Source organism: Syngnathoides biaculeatus, chromosome 3 (assembly GCF_019802595.1).
Source record: "Syngnathoides biaculeatus isolate LvHL_M chromosome 3, ASM1980259v1, whole genome shotgun sequence".
NCBI lineage: Eukaryota > Metazoa > Chordata > Actinopteri > Syngnathiformes > Syngnathidae > Syngnathoides > Syngnathoides biaculeatus.
The window spans coordinates 22,571,735-22,585,424 of NC_084642.1; the positions used below are offsets into that span (position 1 = coordinate 22,571,735).

The 13,690-nt window shown below is 39.9% G+C and overlaps 1 protein-coding gene across 2 annotated transcripts in view; it reads right to left on the bottom strand.

Annotated features, from left to right (window-relative positions):
- adamts18 (ADAM metallopeptidase with thrombospondin type 1 motif, 18) overlaps positions 1–13,690 on the bottom strand; it is a 76,020-nt gene that overhangs the window by 16,813 nt on the left and 45,517 nt on the right. For both annotated transcript variants that reach the window (XM_061815262.1, XM_061815263.1), the window contains 4 exons: positions 12,832–13,004; positions 10,146–10,276; positions 7,827–7,950; positions 7,502–7,746 (listed from right to left, as the gene is read on the bottom strand). In XM_061815262.1, the coding sequence (XP_061671246.1) occupies positions 7,502–7,746; positions 7,827–7,950; positions 10,146–10,276; positions 12,832–13,004 (673 nt within the window). The remainder of the gene's footprint in view (positions 1–7,501; positions 7,747–7,826; positions 7,951–10,145; positions 10,277–12,831; positions 13,005–13,690) is intronic.

Consider the following 13,690-nt stretch of genomic DNA (forward strand, 5'->3'; position numbering starts at 1 on the left):
TTACATAAGAGGTGGGGTACATCCCAGACTGGTCGTTAGCCTCTTGCAGCGCGCAAATAGACAAACAATAATTGACATTCACATCTGGGGAAATTTTTGATTCTTGAATTAAGCTAAAAAGCATGTTTTTGGAAGGTGGGAGGAAGATGAATTACCTCCAGAAATCACACCCAAAAGAACAAAAATACTCCACAAAGTAAGGGCGAGATTTGGATTCCGGAAGAATAGGGTCCAGCTCACCCCTGACCCTAATGACGATAAGCAGTATAGAAAATAGATTGCTGGATAGACTGCAAAGGCAACAAATGACTTGGCAAAGATCTGTGCTTCCCTGTGCTCTTGTCACTATGATAACTAGGAGAGTTATGGCATGCCAAAAATCACAGAATAGTACTGGAGGTCCGCGTAGCGGACCAGGGAGAGAGTAGATCATGTATGTTGCCTTCAACCGTGTCCGGAAATCTTAGCCTTGGACTTGGAGGGAGATTATTCTTCCTCCATGGACATTCTTGTGGTATGCCAACCCGAGGACCGCTGTGTAATTTAGCTCTCGCTCTTTGGGCTTGATGAGTGGCGTGGTGAAGATGTGGAAAACCTGTGGTCTGTTGTCTCGACTGCGACGATGTTTTGTACTTGTCAAACATGACAAAGATCTTACACTGTCCGCACCTTAAACGTGTCTATTTCCAACACTTGACAGATAGTCTGCCACTCATTTTAGTTCTAATTGTCATTCCCTGTTGCTCGTTTGACAGACTATTCAGATTAGTGTGTTGATGGTTGTGGCGGGGTGTTTATCTTTGCTTGTGTTTGGCTTGGAGACCAATATTTGGCTTTGTCTAAAGCAATTGTTCGAAAAGTTGTGTGGTGTTGTTCTTGGCAGACAATGTTAGTGAACATTGTGTGTCTCTGACACAGAGGGACTTGATCCACAGATGGAAAGCAGTAAAATACACGATTATGTCTGCATTCTATTGTTTCTGCAGCTGTTTTCAAAGAATTTTGGATATATCTCAATTCACATTTAATTTCATTCAACTGTGCAGCTTGTATACCAGGTTTTTTGGTGCGTTATGTGTGTCATATTCGTGTTTTCATAAAAATGGCAAGAAAAAAAATGGAGGATTTAGGACAGACCCCTGAGGCACACAGTTGGATTATTGCTAATTTTATAATCAACCTTTAAAATTAAGTTTTTGTCTATCAAACCAAATAGTGCGTGCTGGCATTTGAAAACCGGGACAACAACAAAGTGAGAATAGTGCACCGATAGTATTTCATGGAAAGGTAGTGACTCTTAACATTTAAAAAAATAAAACAGCAATTCAGATGCAAAAATTGAACACTTTTACACGTGTACTCTATCTCTAAATTCTGCTTAATTTGTCTTGTCATCCATGCGTCCATTTTCACAGCCGCTTATTCTCACAAGGGTTGCGGGAGTGCTAAAGCCAATCCCACTTATCATCGGGCAGGGGGGACGACACACCCTGAAGACACATGGAGACAGGCAATTTAGAGTGTCCAATTAATGTATGTTTTGGGATGTAGGAGGAAACCGGAATGCCCGGCGAGAACCTTCGTAGGCACGGGAAGAACATGCAAACTCCACACAGGCAGGGCCAGGTTTGAACCCGGGACCTCAGAACGGTGTGGTAGATGTTCTAACCAGTCGGTCACTGTGCCTCCACACATATCCAATTTAGCACCCTCCCTTTTTTTTTTTTTTTTTTTGGGGGGGGGTCGACATAGATTCCTCCTTTGAAGGTGCAGAGTCTGTTGACGCCAAGCACAAAAGCATCAGGGTATTGTACACTGGACATTTATGGATGCCAGGTAAAATTAACAACAATCCGACCTTTTTGTATCAATGACAGTAGCTGACATAAGCGACATTTATGGAAGATGACACGTTGGTTTGTCCTCTTTCAAGTGTTCATGCATGTGCAGGTAGCCAAGAGTAACAATCTACCTTTTTGGTCACAGGACCCAGCATGCACTTGGAGGTGTAAAGTAATTGTTCCAGTCGGTGGTTTTCCGCCTTAGGGAGGCTCTCGAATGTGGATCACACACGCTCTTGTGTAAGCTGGGCTGAAGGCCAAGGTAAATTGGTGATATTCTCAGGCTTGTCACTAAATTTGATGCTTAACCTGGAGGAGCGAACGCAATTCAGAGAGAGCATAATCATTTATGTATTGTACTTCCGCAATGAATTCAGTGTTTCCCAAATTTAAGTCCCTAGACACCCTGGCAGTCCACGACCTGTAGCTTCTGGGTCTTTAAAATAATTTGCAATAAATTATGTTGTATCATTTAAAAAATTGGACTGGCATGTCAATGACACACATATAATAAAACAATTTGTTTTCCGTACCTTAGTCTAATTAAAAGTCCTTTATGATTTTGATTTATCACATAGCGGTAATATTACAAGACTCATCCCTTGTTTATGATTATGTGCCCACTTATTTTTCAAAAATAGGCCACTTTTGAATTCTTGTTGCATGTAAGGGAACATATTGTACTCTTGTTGAACAGGCGGTCTACGGAAAAGCAAAAGCTCTCCTGCAAGGGGTTCGCAGGCCGAAAAAGGTTTGAGAAATCTTGCGCAAATGATCACGTTTGCTGCTGTTCACCCGTCAGACTGGGCTTGATTTGGACGTCAAAATAAATGTCTTTCCAACGTAAGTACGAATCACCGGTCAGTTGGTACAGTCAGGATGTGGTAGAAGATGGCTGGAAATTGAGCAGTGCGCTGTCCAAATAAAGTGACGGCGAACCAGCAAGAACAGAGAGCGGAAGCAGTCCTCCGTCTCAAGAGGTTTGTGGCCAAAAGTCAATGATAGCAGCAGGACTGAAGAATCATGCCACGTTGTCACGACTTTTTTTTATAGGCAATAAGTCTCCAGTATCCAGTTTCAGGTTGAATATGACCTCAAGAAAATACACTTTAGGGTCTTTGCAGGGAATATTGCATGATAGGATATTATAGGATTAAGATTTATCCATCCATCCATTTTCTTTGCCGCTTATCCTCACGAGGGTCGCGGGGAGTGGTGGAGCCTATCCCAGCTGTCAACGGGCAGGAGGCGGGGTACACCCTGAACTGGTTTCCAGCTAATCACAGGGAACATCGAGACAAACAGCCGCACTCACAATCACACGTAGCGGCAATTTAGAATGTCCAATTATTGTTGTATGTTTTTGGGGTGTGGGAGGAAACCAGAGTGCCGGGAGAAATTCCACGCAGGCACGGGGAGAACATGCAAACTCCACACAGGCGGGTCCGGGACTGAGGTGTGCCGCCGATAAAGATTTAGTTTATTTAATTTATTTCACAACCGCAGATAGTTAGCATTGCAGTGTAAGTGAAAATTTGGTACAGTAAAGATGCGTACGACATGAACATACAAGTGTATCACAAAGGGATAGGAAGCAGAACAGCCGTTTGCCACGTCTGCTCAATAAACAAACAGTGTAGCTTTGCCAATTGCTTTCAGGCATCATGGCTACCCATCCATCCTTTTTCTGACATGCTTATCCTCACAAGGGCAGTGCTGGAGCCAATCCCAGTTATCATCGGGCAGGAGGCGGGATACACCGTGAACTGGTTGCCAGCCAATCGCAGGGCACATAGAGACAAATAATCATTTGCACTCAGCTTCACACCTATGGGTAACAGGGTCAATGAATGGATGTTCTTCGGATGTGGGAGGGAACCGGAGGCCCCGGAGAAAACCCACGCAGGCAAGGGGAGAGCATGCAAACTCCACACAGGCAGGGCTGGGATTTGAACCATATTCCTTAGAACTGTGAGGCCAACGCTCTTAACCAGTTGTTCCATTGTGCCGCCTCATTTGGAGATACTGTACAGAAATGTCTTTAAACAGTCATTTTTTAAAGACATAAGTTGAAATGGTGAATTAAACAAACCATATAGTATGGTCTGTTACAGATACATACAGGATGCTTGTTTATATTTTTTTCCTGCATTTCTGTTGTCAAGGTTAACAAAACATCTGACCTGTTTTGTGCAACTACAGCGCAATATGTAGGATTCGTTTATACAATACTGTCCATTACCAAAAAATGGCAAAGAATAATCACTTGGATGCAAGGAAAACAAAAAGGTGCTATTTCAAGAAAATTGCAGATTGCAACAAAATAAGATTTACCATACCAAACGGTATGGAAGTGTATTCAAATAAAGTGCACCATTTAGTGGAAACCGTGTCTATAAAAATCAGCAGAAGGAAGAAATTGTGTGATCCGTCATGGCCTGACCTTAACTCATCACATTCAAAGAGCTCAGTTGCAAGATTCTTAATCTTTTAATCTAGCCGCTACCACTGCTGCACTCTCTCCTCTCTCCCCTTTTTTTTTTCTTTTGGGTTGTAATTACAGGACATACTTAGAGAGATTAGAGCGGTGACATCTACAGATCAGTATGATCTGTGGCTGCATGCAGACAAGACTGACTGCATATTAAGCTTCCTTTCTTTAAAGGACTTCTTTAGGTTGTTCAAACATTAATCCCCCTTTCATATTTCGGGAGTGTCTCGATCATTTATGATGATGTAAACCAAACGTGGCGTCCAAAGTTTATAAAAGACATGGGTGGACACAATTCTAATATTGCTTGAAAATGAGTGATTGAGTTTTGCGCATCAACACAAACTGTTATTTTAAAGCATTAAAAATGCATTTTTTACCTTGGTATTAACTACTTCAATCCTTTATGTCAAGATTTACAAAGGGACTACAGTGAAATAAATATCTATTTGCAATTTACCATACGCCTATATTGATGAACTGTACCCCAAACTCAGAACCTAAAACACATGATTTGATTTGGGGGGAAAATGGAATTTAAGGCCTACAACACTGACATGTAGCCCATAAAAGCCAACTGGAGCACAAAGATGTAGACATCAGGAACAGTTCCTGTAATTTCTGCTAAAAACCGAAGCCAAAATGAGCTCCTCCATGATTTACAAAAATCTTGGAATGGTGGTGCTGTATTGCTTCAAAATTCTTCCTTAATACTTCTTTCATAAAAGCTTTTCAGGGAGCAGTTTAGCATAGGTCTCATATGAAAACAAATGCAAACAGGTGAATTTGTGAATGGCAAAATGTGAACAGACAAAGGTTAACCGCAAAGCAGAGTACAGCGTCTAGGTCTCACTAAGTCAAAAATAATGACCAATAGGAAAAAAATAACAATTAACAGTATTTTATTTTTATTTGATGGACTGCAAAGCACCAACAAACATGCTAGCATGTTTTGCATCTTTGCATTTCCAGTGTATTTCATCCCAATCAAAGTTGTTCATCCATCCATGCATGTTCTGAGACACTTATCCTCACAAGGGTCGTGAGAGTGCTGGAGCCTATCCCAGCTACCAACGGCCAGGAGGCGGAGTACACCCTGACCTGGTTGCCATCCAACCACAGGGCACAGAGACACAAACAGACACAAAGTTATTCAATAGGGTTAGGGGAATATGTTTTTAAAAGTTATTAAATAACTTTACAACTTTGGGCAAGAGGTGGGGTACACCCAGAAGTGGTTGCCACCCAATCACAAGCCACATATACATAAACGACTGTTGACACTGACGAACAATTAAAATTATTTACTGGACCTACCGTGCATGTTTACAGAATTTGGGAGGAAACTGCAGTTCCCGGGTAAATCTCACGCACAGATAAAGGGAAAATATGTAAGCTTCACATACATTAGGTAGGGAAGATTTGAAACCGGGACCTCAAAACTGTGAGGCGGGCCTGCAAACCATTCGTCCACTGCGCCACAATGTATTATTATACTGTATACAAGGGCTAGCATGCCTTAGTGAGGATAAGCAGTACGGAAAATTAATGGCTGGATGGATGAATGGATGGATAGTTAATAATAATAATTTATAAAACACGAACATTTGCTTACTGCATATGTTCAATGATGAAGGCTGTATTTTTTTAAAAACCCCACCAAATATTTGAAAAAAGAGGGCTAATCCACCAACAAAGAATTTTTGGGATTGGTTTCCAACCCCCAAACGTCCATCCATTTTCTGAGCCGCTTATCCTCACAAGGGTCATGGGAGTGCTGGAGCCAATCCCAGCTACCTTTGGGCAGGAGGTAGGCTATACCCTGAACTGATTGCCACCCAATCACAGTGGACATCGACACCAATAACCATTTGCACTCAGCTTCACACCTACGGGTATTAATGCACGTTTTCAGGATGCGGGAGGAAACCGGAGAACCTGGAGAAAATCAACGCAGGCACAGGGAGAACATGCAAACTCAACACAGGAGAAATCCCAGTTTCAGAACCACACCACAAGTTAGCCCTCTTTTCTGAAATAGCTGCAAAAAGATACAAACTTTTCCAGATGGCCCAGTGACGAAAGATTTCAAGCCCAGAGCACTTTTAGCCCTTCAGGTGAGAACAAGTGTCCACGTGCTCACCTGGTTTCCACTTCTGGTTTCTGCAGCCAGGGTTGATAGTTCAAGGGAAAATGAGAAAAAGTTTGCCCTGACATTTATGTGTCAGGACCAGCCTCCATGAAGTCTGGCGCTTCGGGGCAGGTAAAAGACACGCCCTCCTGTTTTATACTCTCTTGCCTTCAAAGCAGTTTTTCTTTCCGTTTTCTTGCTCTGCTAAACACCAATAACGTTGGCAAAAAAAGCACTTTTGAGGTCAGTGGCCACGGGGGCCACATGGCCACAGCCCGGGAATGCTTGTGCATGAATGAAAGCACGTGACCACCTCTTTACATTGAGAGAACAACGGCTAAAGCATAGAGATGATGCACAGTGGCGGTGGTTTTTTTTTTTTTTTTTTTTTTATGGAGGTGAATCCTGTAAAGTCAAAGATTTGTAATTGCGGGAAAATAAGTGATAATTGATATATAATAATAATAGCAATTATTATTATTATATTTTTAAAAGAGGTAAATAAAATTACAAATAGATGAAAAAAAAGAAGAAGAAAGCATTTTTGAGTGAAAATCCTAGCCATTTGTGTTAAATGTTTAAAAATTTGTGGGAAATTACAAAAATAAAAGACTTATTAAAAGTCACATCTCCAAAAGAAATTCTGAAAAAAAAAATTCAAAACAGAAAATTGTCATGTAAGGAATTAAATTCCGAAAAAAAGAAATATTTTCATAAAGTGAGAGAAAATCCTAAATCTTAAAGGAATAGTCAAATGGTAAACTTTTGGAAGTGTTCCATCCAGTATTTGTGACAATAGCTTAAGGACTAAAAAAAAAAGAAAACTTTAAAAGCAAAATGTAAGGAAGCTTAAAAATAATGCAAAGAAATTTATATTTTAAAAACGGAAATATCTATCAGAAATAAGTACATATTATGGAAAAAAACCCGACTCATTTCAGCACTTTTCTTGAGACTTTGGAGAGCGGTAGATGCGTTACTGTCCTGACTGCTCATTACAAGATGACAATGAAAAGATGACGATGGCCTCAGCCTTACTTCAAACACCAGCGTCTCATTGGTGGGCCCGGCGGCGTACAAGCTCTCGGGCTTGCTGAAAGAGCGCTGGTAGCTGAACGTGGCCCCTCCGAAGTGGAACTTTCCCGGCCAGTCCACCGTCCAATCTCCAGTCAAGTAGTAGTTCCTCTTGAGAGAACGCACCGCCAAGTAGCTGGTAGACACCGCCATCTCCTCCACGCGAATGCTCCGGGCACCCGGGGGGATGGTCACCATGGAATAATACTCTGAATAATGAGAAAAGAGATTGGAATTACAGTGACGCCTTTTGTCTTGACATTGCTGGTGTAACATTGGACCAACTTACCGTTCGCCCTGTGTTGCAGCGTGTACGTGCCTTTGTAGAATTTGCACGAAGAGTTGCTTCCCTTGCACACGCCACACGCATCCAGAGAGGCCTTAGATCCCAGAATCTGATCGCAACCGACCGCCTGCACACAAAAAGATGGCAAGAAAAAGGAGAATTTAATGTCCTTGAGGGCATAGAAATCCAGACAGGTAGGAGGGATGATGTGGCCATGGCTTGAGATGGATGGATAGAAACAAATGATAAAGTTTCTCTTCGACGGTCATATCATTCCTAATCCTGACAAAATAAGTGAAAATAGTCAAAAAGGAATAAAGAAAAGTCGTGATGAATCAAAAATGAGGAAGAACTATCAAATTAAAAATCAAATTATATATATTTTTTAAGTGGAAATATGGTTTAAAAGGTTAAAATATGTGGAATTGAGTCAGTGGAAGTCAAAGTGTTTAGAAAAAGATATTTTCTCCTAAATATCCCATTACATTTCAATTTTATTTGATCAAATAATAAGGCAAAGGGTTTTAGAATTTACACGGCCAAAAAATATACCTAGAAAAACTAAAAAGTTGTACAAAATGTACCGATTTTTTAAAATGTGAAAATTGTAGAAAAAAAAGAGTGACTAAAATCTCAAACAAGTGAAGAGTACCCAAACATGAATGGAGAATTCCTATGAAATCAATGGAAATTCTTTAAAAACAACAATAATTAAGGAAAAATAACCAACGTGGTGCACACAAGATACATCCTAACGAGTGAGAGTTTAGTAAGAAAGCAAATAAATCCTTACAAATTCCATGAAGTGATCTTTCAGGATTGCAGACTACAGTGCATTGCAACACAGCTGTTTCTAATGCTTTTTTATATATAAATTCAAAACCAATTAGATGGCATCGTGTGCAACGGGCAGTAAACTGACAGTGAGGTTTCAACCCGTTCCTCTGCTCAATTCAATCGCTCTCCTGAACTTCCCCCTTGAAACTGACATGCAGCTGTAATTATTTATCGCAATGACGCTAATTCACAAGCGTCTCGTCCAAACCGGTTCGCCCCGGTACAGCATGCACGCCACAATGACTATAATGTACTGAACTTCACATGCAATCCAAGTCAGTGCCAACGAAAGCCAACGTTTGTGGAAACGGGACAAAATAAGTGTCAACGCGTCGGCTTACGTTGGACCACAAGACAATTGGGTTAAGCTCATGGTCACAGTTTTGAAATGATTGTTTGGAATATAAGCTTTTGACGGCCGCTGAAAGGTGACACTTGAGGTCTACCAAAGTTGCTCAAAAAACATTTGGTCTGAACACGGACGAAAAGGACTGAACGACGCTCACAAAGTGGACTGGTGTGCTAGTCACACTTTTGAAGGGAATCGGTTCATTATGATCACTGATAGAGACTTTTGAACCTTGCACGTGCCCTCGATGTCAATGTCAAGCTTGTGGTTGGGAAAAAAAAAAACACACACATAAAATAGCTAAGATGACAGAAAATGGTCAAAAATGGGGAGTAAACTGGCCAACAAAAATATAATAATGAAAAAATCTGAACAAATGTGATTTTAAAAAATGGTTCAGAAAAATTTTGAAAATTGTCAAACATTAGTGGCAAAAATGGAAAAAAATGAAAATTACAAAAAAATGTGAAAAGAATAAAGCCCAGTCCTTCTTGGTCCCACAAAGAAAAGAAAAATGTTTATGAGAAAAATAACAGTATTGTTCATTATAAAAGTCCACGGTAATAACGAGAGTGTCTTCAGACTTCAATTGTTTGTTTATCTTTATTAATTTATTGTGTGGCTCGTTCTGGTGTTAGTGCCTTGGCCAGAAGGGGGTAGTATTATACAGTCATATATAAAACATGAAGAAGGGTTTCACAACTAAGTGATTATGTAAGCTGCAACAATATGGTAGTTGTTTTTTGCAGATAATAAAGATGGGGTGCCTGTTATATTATATTGTCTGTCTACATGTTGCCGCACTCCTTGTGTTCAAATGTCTGTTGTTTCAAGGGTTATAACTCCACAACAGCGATTCTATGCATTATTGCGTTTGCATTGTGTTTGCAATAAATTTGCCGACTTTCGTAATGCAAATGTGTAGTTTTCTTTGTTGTACGTTCAGTGTGACTCAAACTGGGAGTGGCAATAAACTGTTGAAGGCCTTCTTTGGGGAGACATTCACTGCCACTGTTTAGCACTTTCACTTCAAATTTTTGCTCACAAGTCAAAGCAAAGAAATCAGCCAAGGGACTTTCTTGTATCTCAATAAGGGAATTGTGGTATTATGAAGCAAAAGTGAAGACTTTTTGTACCTCGCACACGCCGTCAATACAAACATCGCCCTTGTGGTCAGAGCAGGAGGTGCCATCTTTCACCTTGCTGGACATGGCGAAGAAAAAGTCAAAGTCCTCGGCCGTGCAGTACAGCTTACACACGTCTTCGTCTGTGAACCAAAAGTTACTCAATAAGCCAAAGCAATCAGTCCAGGCCGCAGACCTCTGGCAAGGCCAAACATTTTTACAAAGCACTCTGTTGACGTTTGAAAAGAACGAATTGAAAAAAAGAAGTTTGCGAAAAAATATGAACCAGGTACAATATCTTTATAAAGAGGAGAAAAATGTAAATGTAAAATGAAAATTGCCGAAACCAAGGGGCTGAAATTGTTGCTAATTTGTTCAAAAAGTGCATTATTTTTTAAAATGTCAAAAACTGTTAAAATGAGTGAAGATTTGTTAGTTAGTTAGTTAGTTAGTTAGTTAGTTAGTTAGTTAGTTAGTTAGTAGTTAGTTAGTTAGTTAGTTAGTTAGTTAGTTAGTTAGTTAGTTAGTTAGTTAGGTGAAAATTTATCAAAAAGGATTGAAAATGTTATTGAGAAGTAAGGAAGATTTTGTTTTTGTCTGAAAATACTGCAAAATATGAAATATAAATCTGAAAAAAAAATCCTAAATTTGTGAGTTTTTCCACTGGTATTTATTGCATAATTGGAGGTAATACACAATTTAGGGTTTAAGGCTTTGGTAGTGTGAAATTGACATTGCGGACCGGTGGCGTTATTAATTCAGGCTCAGTCTGAATGGGAAAAGACTGACAGTGAAGTCTTTCGGGGGATTTCTTCCTTGGTTCCAATCACAAGACAAGCCTCGGCGAAGGTGACTTGGCCCAAGGTTCCTGAGGCAGTTTATAATGTCTTCCTCCCTACATAACCTCCACTCATCAAGAGATTCAACAGGCCTTGGATGCTGGCCAAACACACCGCTGTTCTTCACCATACTACCTCCCCCTTACTTTCCTCTCCTTTTTCAAATCTTTTCCCAGTGTGTCGAAGGTTTGCAAGTAGCTGCATGCCTCCCATCTAAGGTGGCAAATATTTGTGTCAGAAAAAGTGGTAAAACTACTGATTCGACTTCTTTGGTTGATTAAAAGTTAAAAAAAAAAAAAAAAAAAAAAACTCAGAAAGTCAATAAACGGTAGTTAAAAGTCAAAACTCAGAAATGTACTGAAGAACAAAAAGATATATCCGGGAGCCTTTTTAAAAACTTCGCACAATGAAAAACAAAAGTAATTTTGAATGCCAGAATCTTTTGGATTTTAACATTAAATTATTCTCTTGAATACAGTGGTACCTCTACTTAGAAAATTAATCCGTTCCAGAAGTCATTTCCTAACCTCAATTTACGCATTTTACATGTAAATAGCGTAGTCCCTCATCAGTCAAACAATAGCCGTTAACTTCTTTTCTTGCCATTTGCATCTTTTTATATCATGTCTTCATCTGATGTGGTTGAAAAAAGTAACCCGCCTATTTTGTCCTAGTAAGATCGCACTTGTATCTTGAGAATTGTGGAGAGTATATATACCTAAAACTTGTACTCGAGAACAGTAACAAAAATGCGTAATTTATAACTTCCCACATCTGCCTTCCATGCATATTAGAGGGTGATCCTTTCCTCTGTCTTTTTTTTTTTTTTTTTGGAGGGGGGGCACATGCAGCAATAAATGGAGCAAGGCATGGCAGAAAAAAAAATATCATTAAATTGATCTGCGCTGGAATACAGAAGAACAAGCTCAATTAAGATGAGACAAAGCGGCAATACATCCTCCTTTGAGTATTTAAGAGGAGCTGCGTTGGCCAGTTGGATTGCAAGTCTTGCACTTTATATTGAAAATATTCCCCAAAATTCAATTTCAAGGAACTAATTAAGAAAACAGTGCACATCGGAAAGACCAACCACGACGCTTTGCAATTAAATTTGCTAGGTCTGGGTGATATGACCTGATAATAAAAATGTCCAATTTCTGAGGAAAGCTGACAGAAATAATGGATCCCCACCCCCTTTACGAGTCCTCTTGGGACAATGTCCCCTTTGTTAAAACAAATGTGTAAACACATACCTTTCAAAATATCATTTTAATTGTTGAACAATTGTACATAATCAAAGGAGCCATCAAACCTCAAGGCTCACCTGGTTGGCATTGCTGGCTCTCCCGTTGTCTTTTCTCTTGTAGTCAAGGTGAGACGACGATTTTAGCAAAAAAAAGGCTTGTAAGTACATGCCTCGGGTCAAAAGTCTCCATCGTGAACAAATCACTGCTTTTGCAACATATAAATGCCCACCATGTCTTTGTCTATGTTCAGTGCGGTTGACTCTGTGACTCCCTTCCATCGGGCTTCTTTTTTGTCATATGCAAAATAACGTTCAAGTAAAAATAATTATTACTATCATTTTGTTGTCTTTCCCTTAGCAGTAATTAAACTCACCAGTTAGCCTTTTTTTTAAGTAGTTGCTAGATGGGTTGGAAACGTCTCTAATTAAATAAAACATATTAAGTTGGAAACACTATGCTTTTGTAAACCACTTCCACTGTGTTCACATTCATGTTGTTAGTGTAAGCAGTGCAAGTCAGCATTGACACGATTGACTTGAATGTATCAAGAAACTAGATTATTCGCCCAGGCCTGTGCTCTATGATCAATACAATACAAGCTTCCAATATTACCGTCAACTTTGGTGTACGGCTTCCACTTGTAATACCAGCCCCTGAAGGGTTTGCTGTTGTACTCGGCGCACTGCTGAGACCGGAAGTCCACGATGTTGTGTGGGCACGGGCGGGTGTTGCACAGCTGGTTGTGGCGCCCAGGCCCATAGCAGAATTTGCCGTTATGCTGTGGCCTGGAGGAACAAGAGTAAATGTTGTCAAAAGTTAACAAAAATAAATGTGAAAATTCTTCAAAGGAAATAATGAGAATCAGAAAAAAAGGTCATTGTTAAAAAAGGGAGCCACAGTATTGTTAAATGTAGTGAATACACGTGATTTTTAACAGTGTATACTCAGAATAACGTATTGATTTGTCATTTTTCCTCAGATACTTTGGTCATAAAAATCCAGATTTATGTTCTAGGATAACATCAGTTGAGCTTTCTGAACGGCACAAAATGAGCTACACTAAATTGTGCAGTGGCGTAAGGAAGTAAGTGTTCATGCAGAACAAGCAAACATGCTTTGATGTTTTTCAGTGACTGGTTTTATATTCATGGCCTAGAAGTGTTTTTCATACAAATATTGACTATGACTTTACTACATCGTTAGCTTCAATTACTAATAGACTGCGGAAATACCCTCCAGTGTGGAAACACCGTCGCAGGAATGGAACTCTGTCATAAACAGAGGATTCTTTGTATTCAATACAACAGTCGGAATAAAACTGAGAATGGAGGCAAACATCAATTACTACATGTTGCAGAAATGCCTGTTGGCATTTTTGCAAGCTTTGGATTTCGCACAGGTTTTAAACGCGGGCATTGCGGCATGACCACCAGCGGAGAAAATTAACTTTAGCTGCTTACGGTGGTTAACA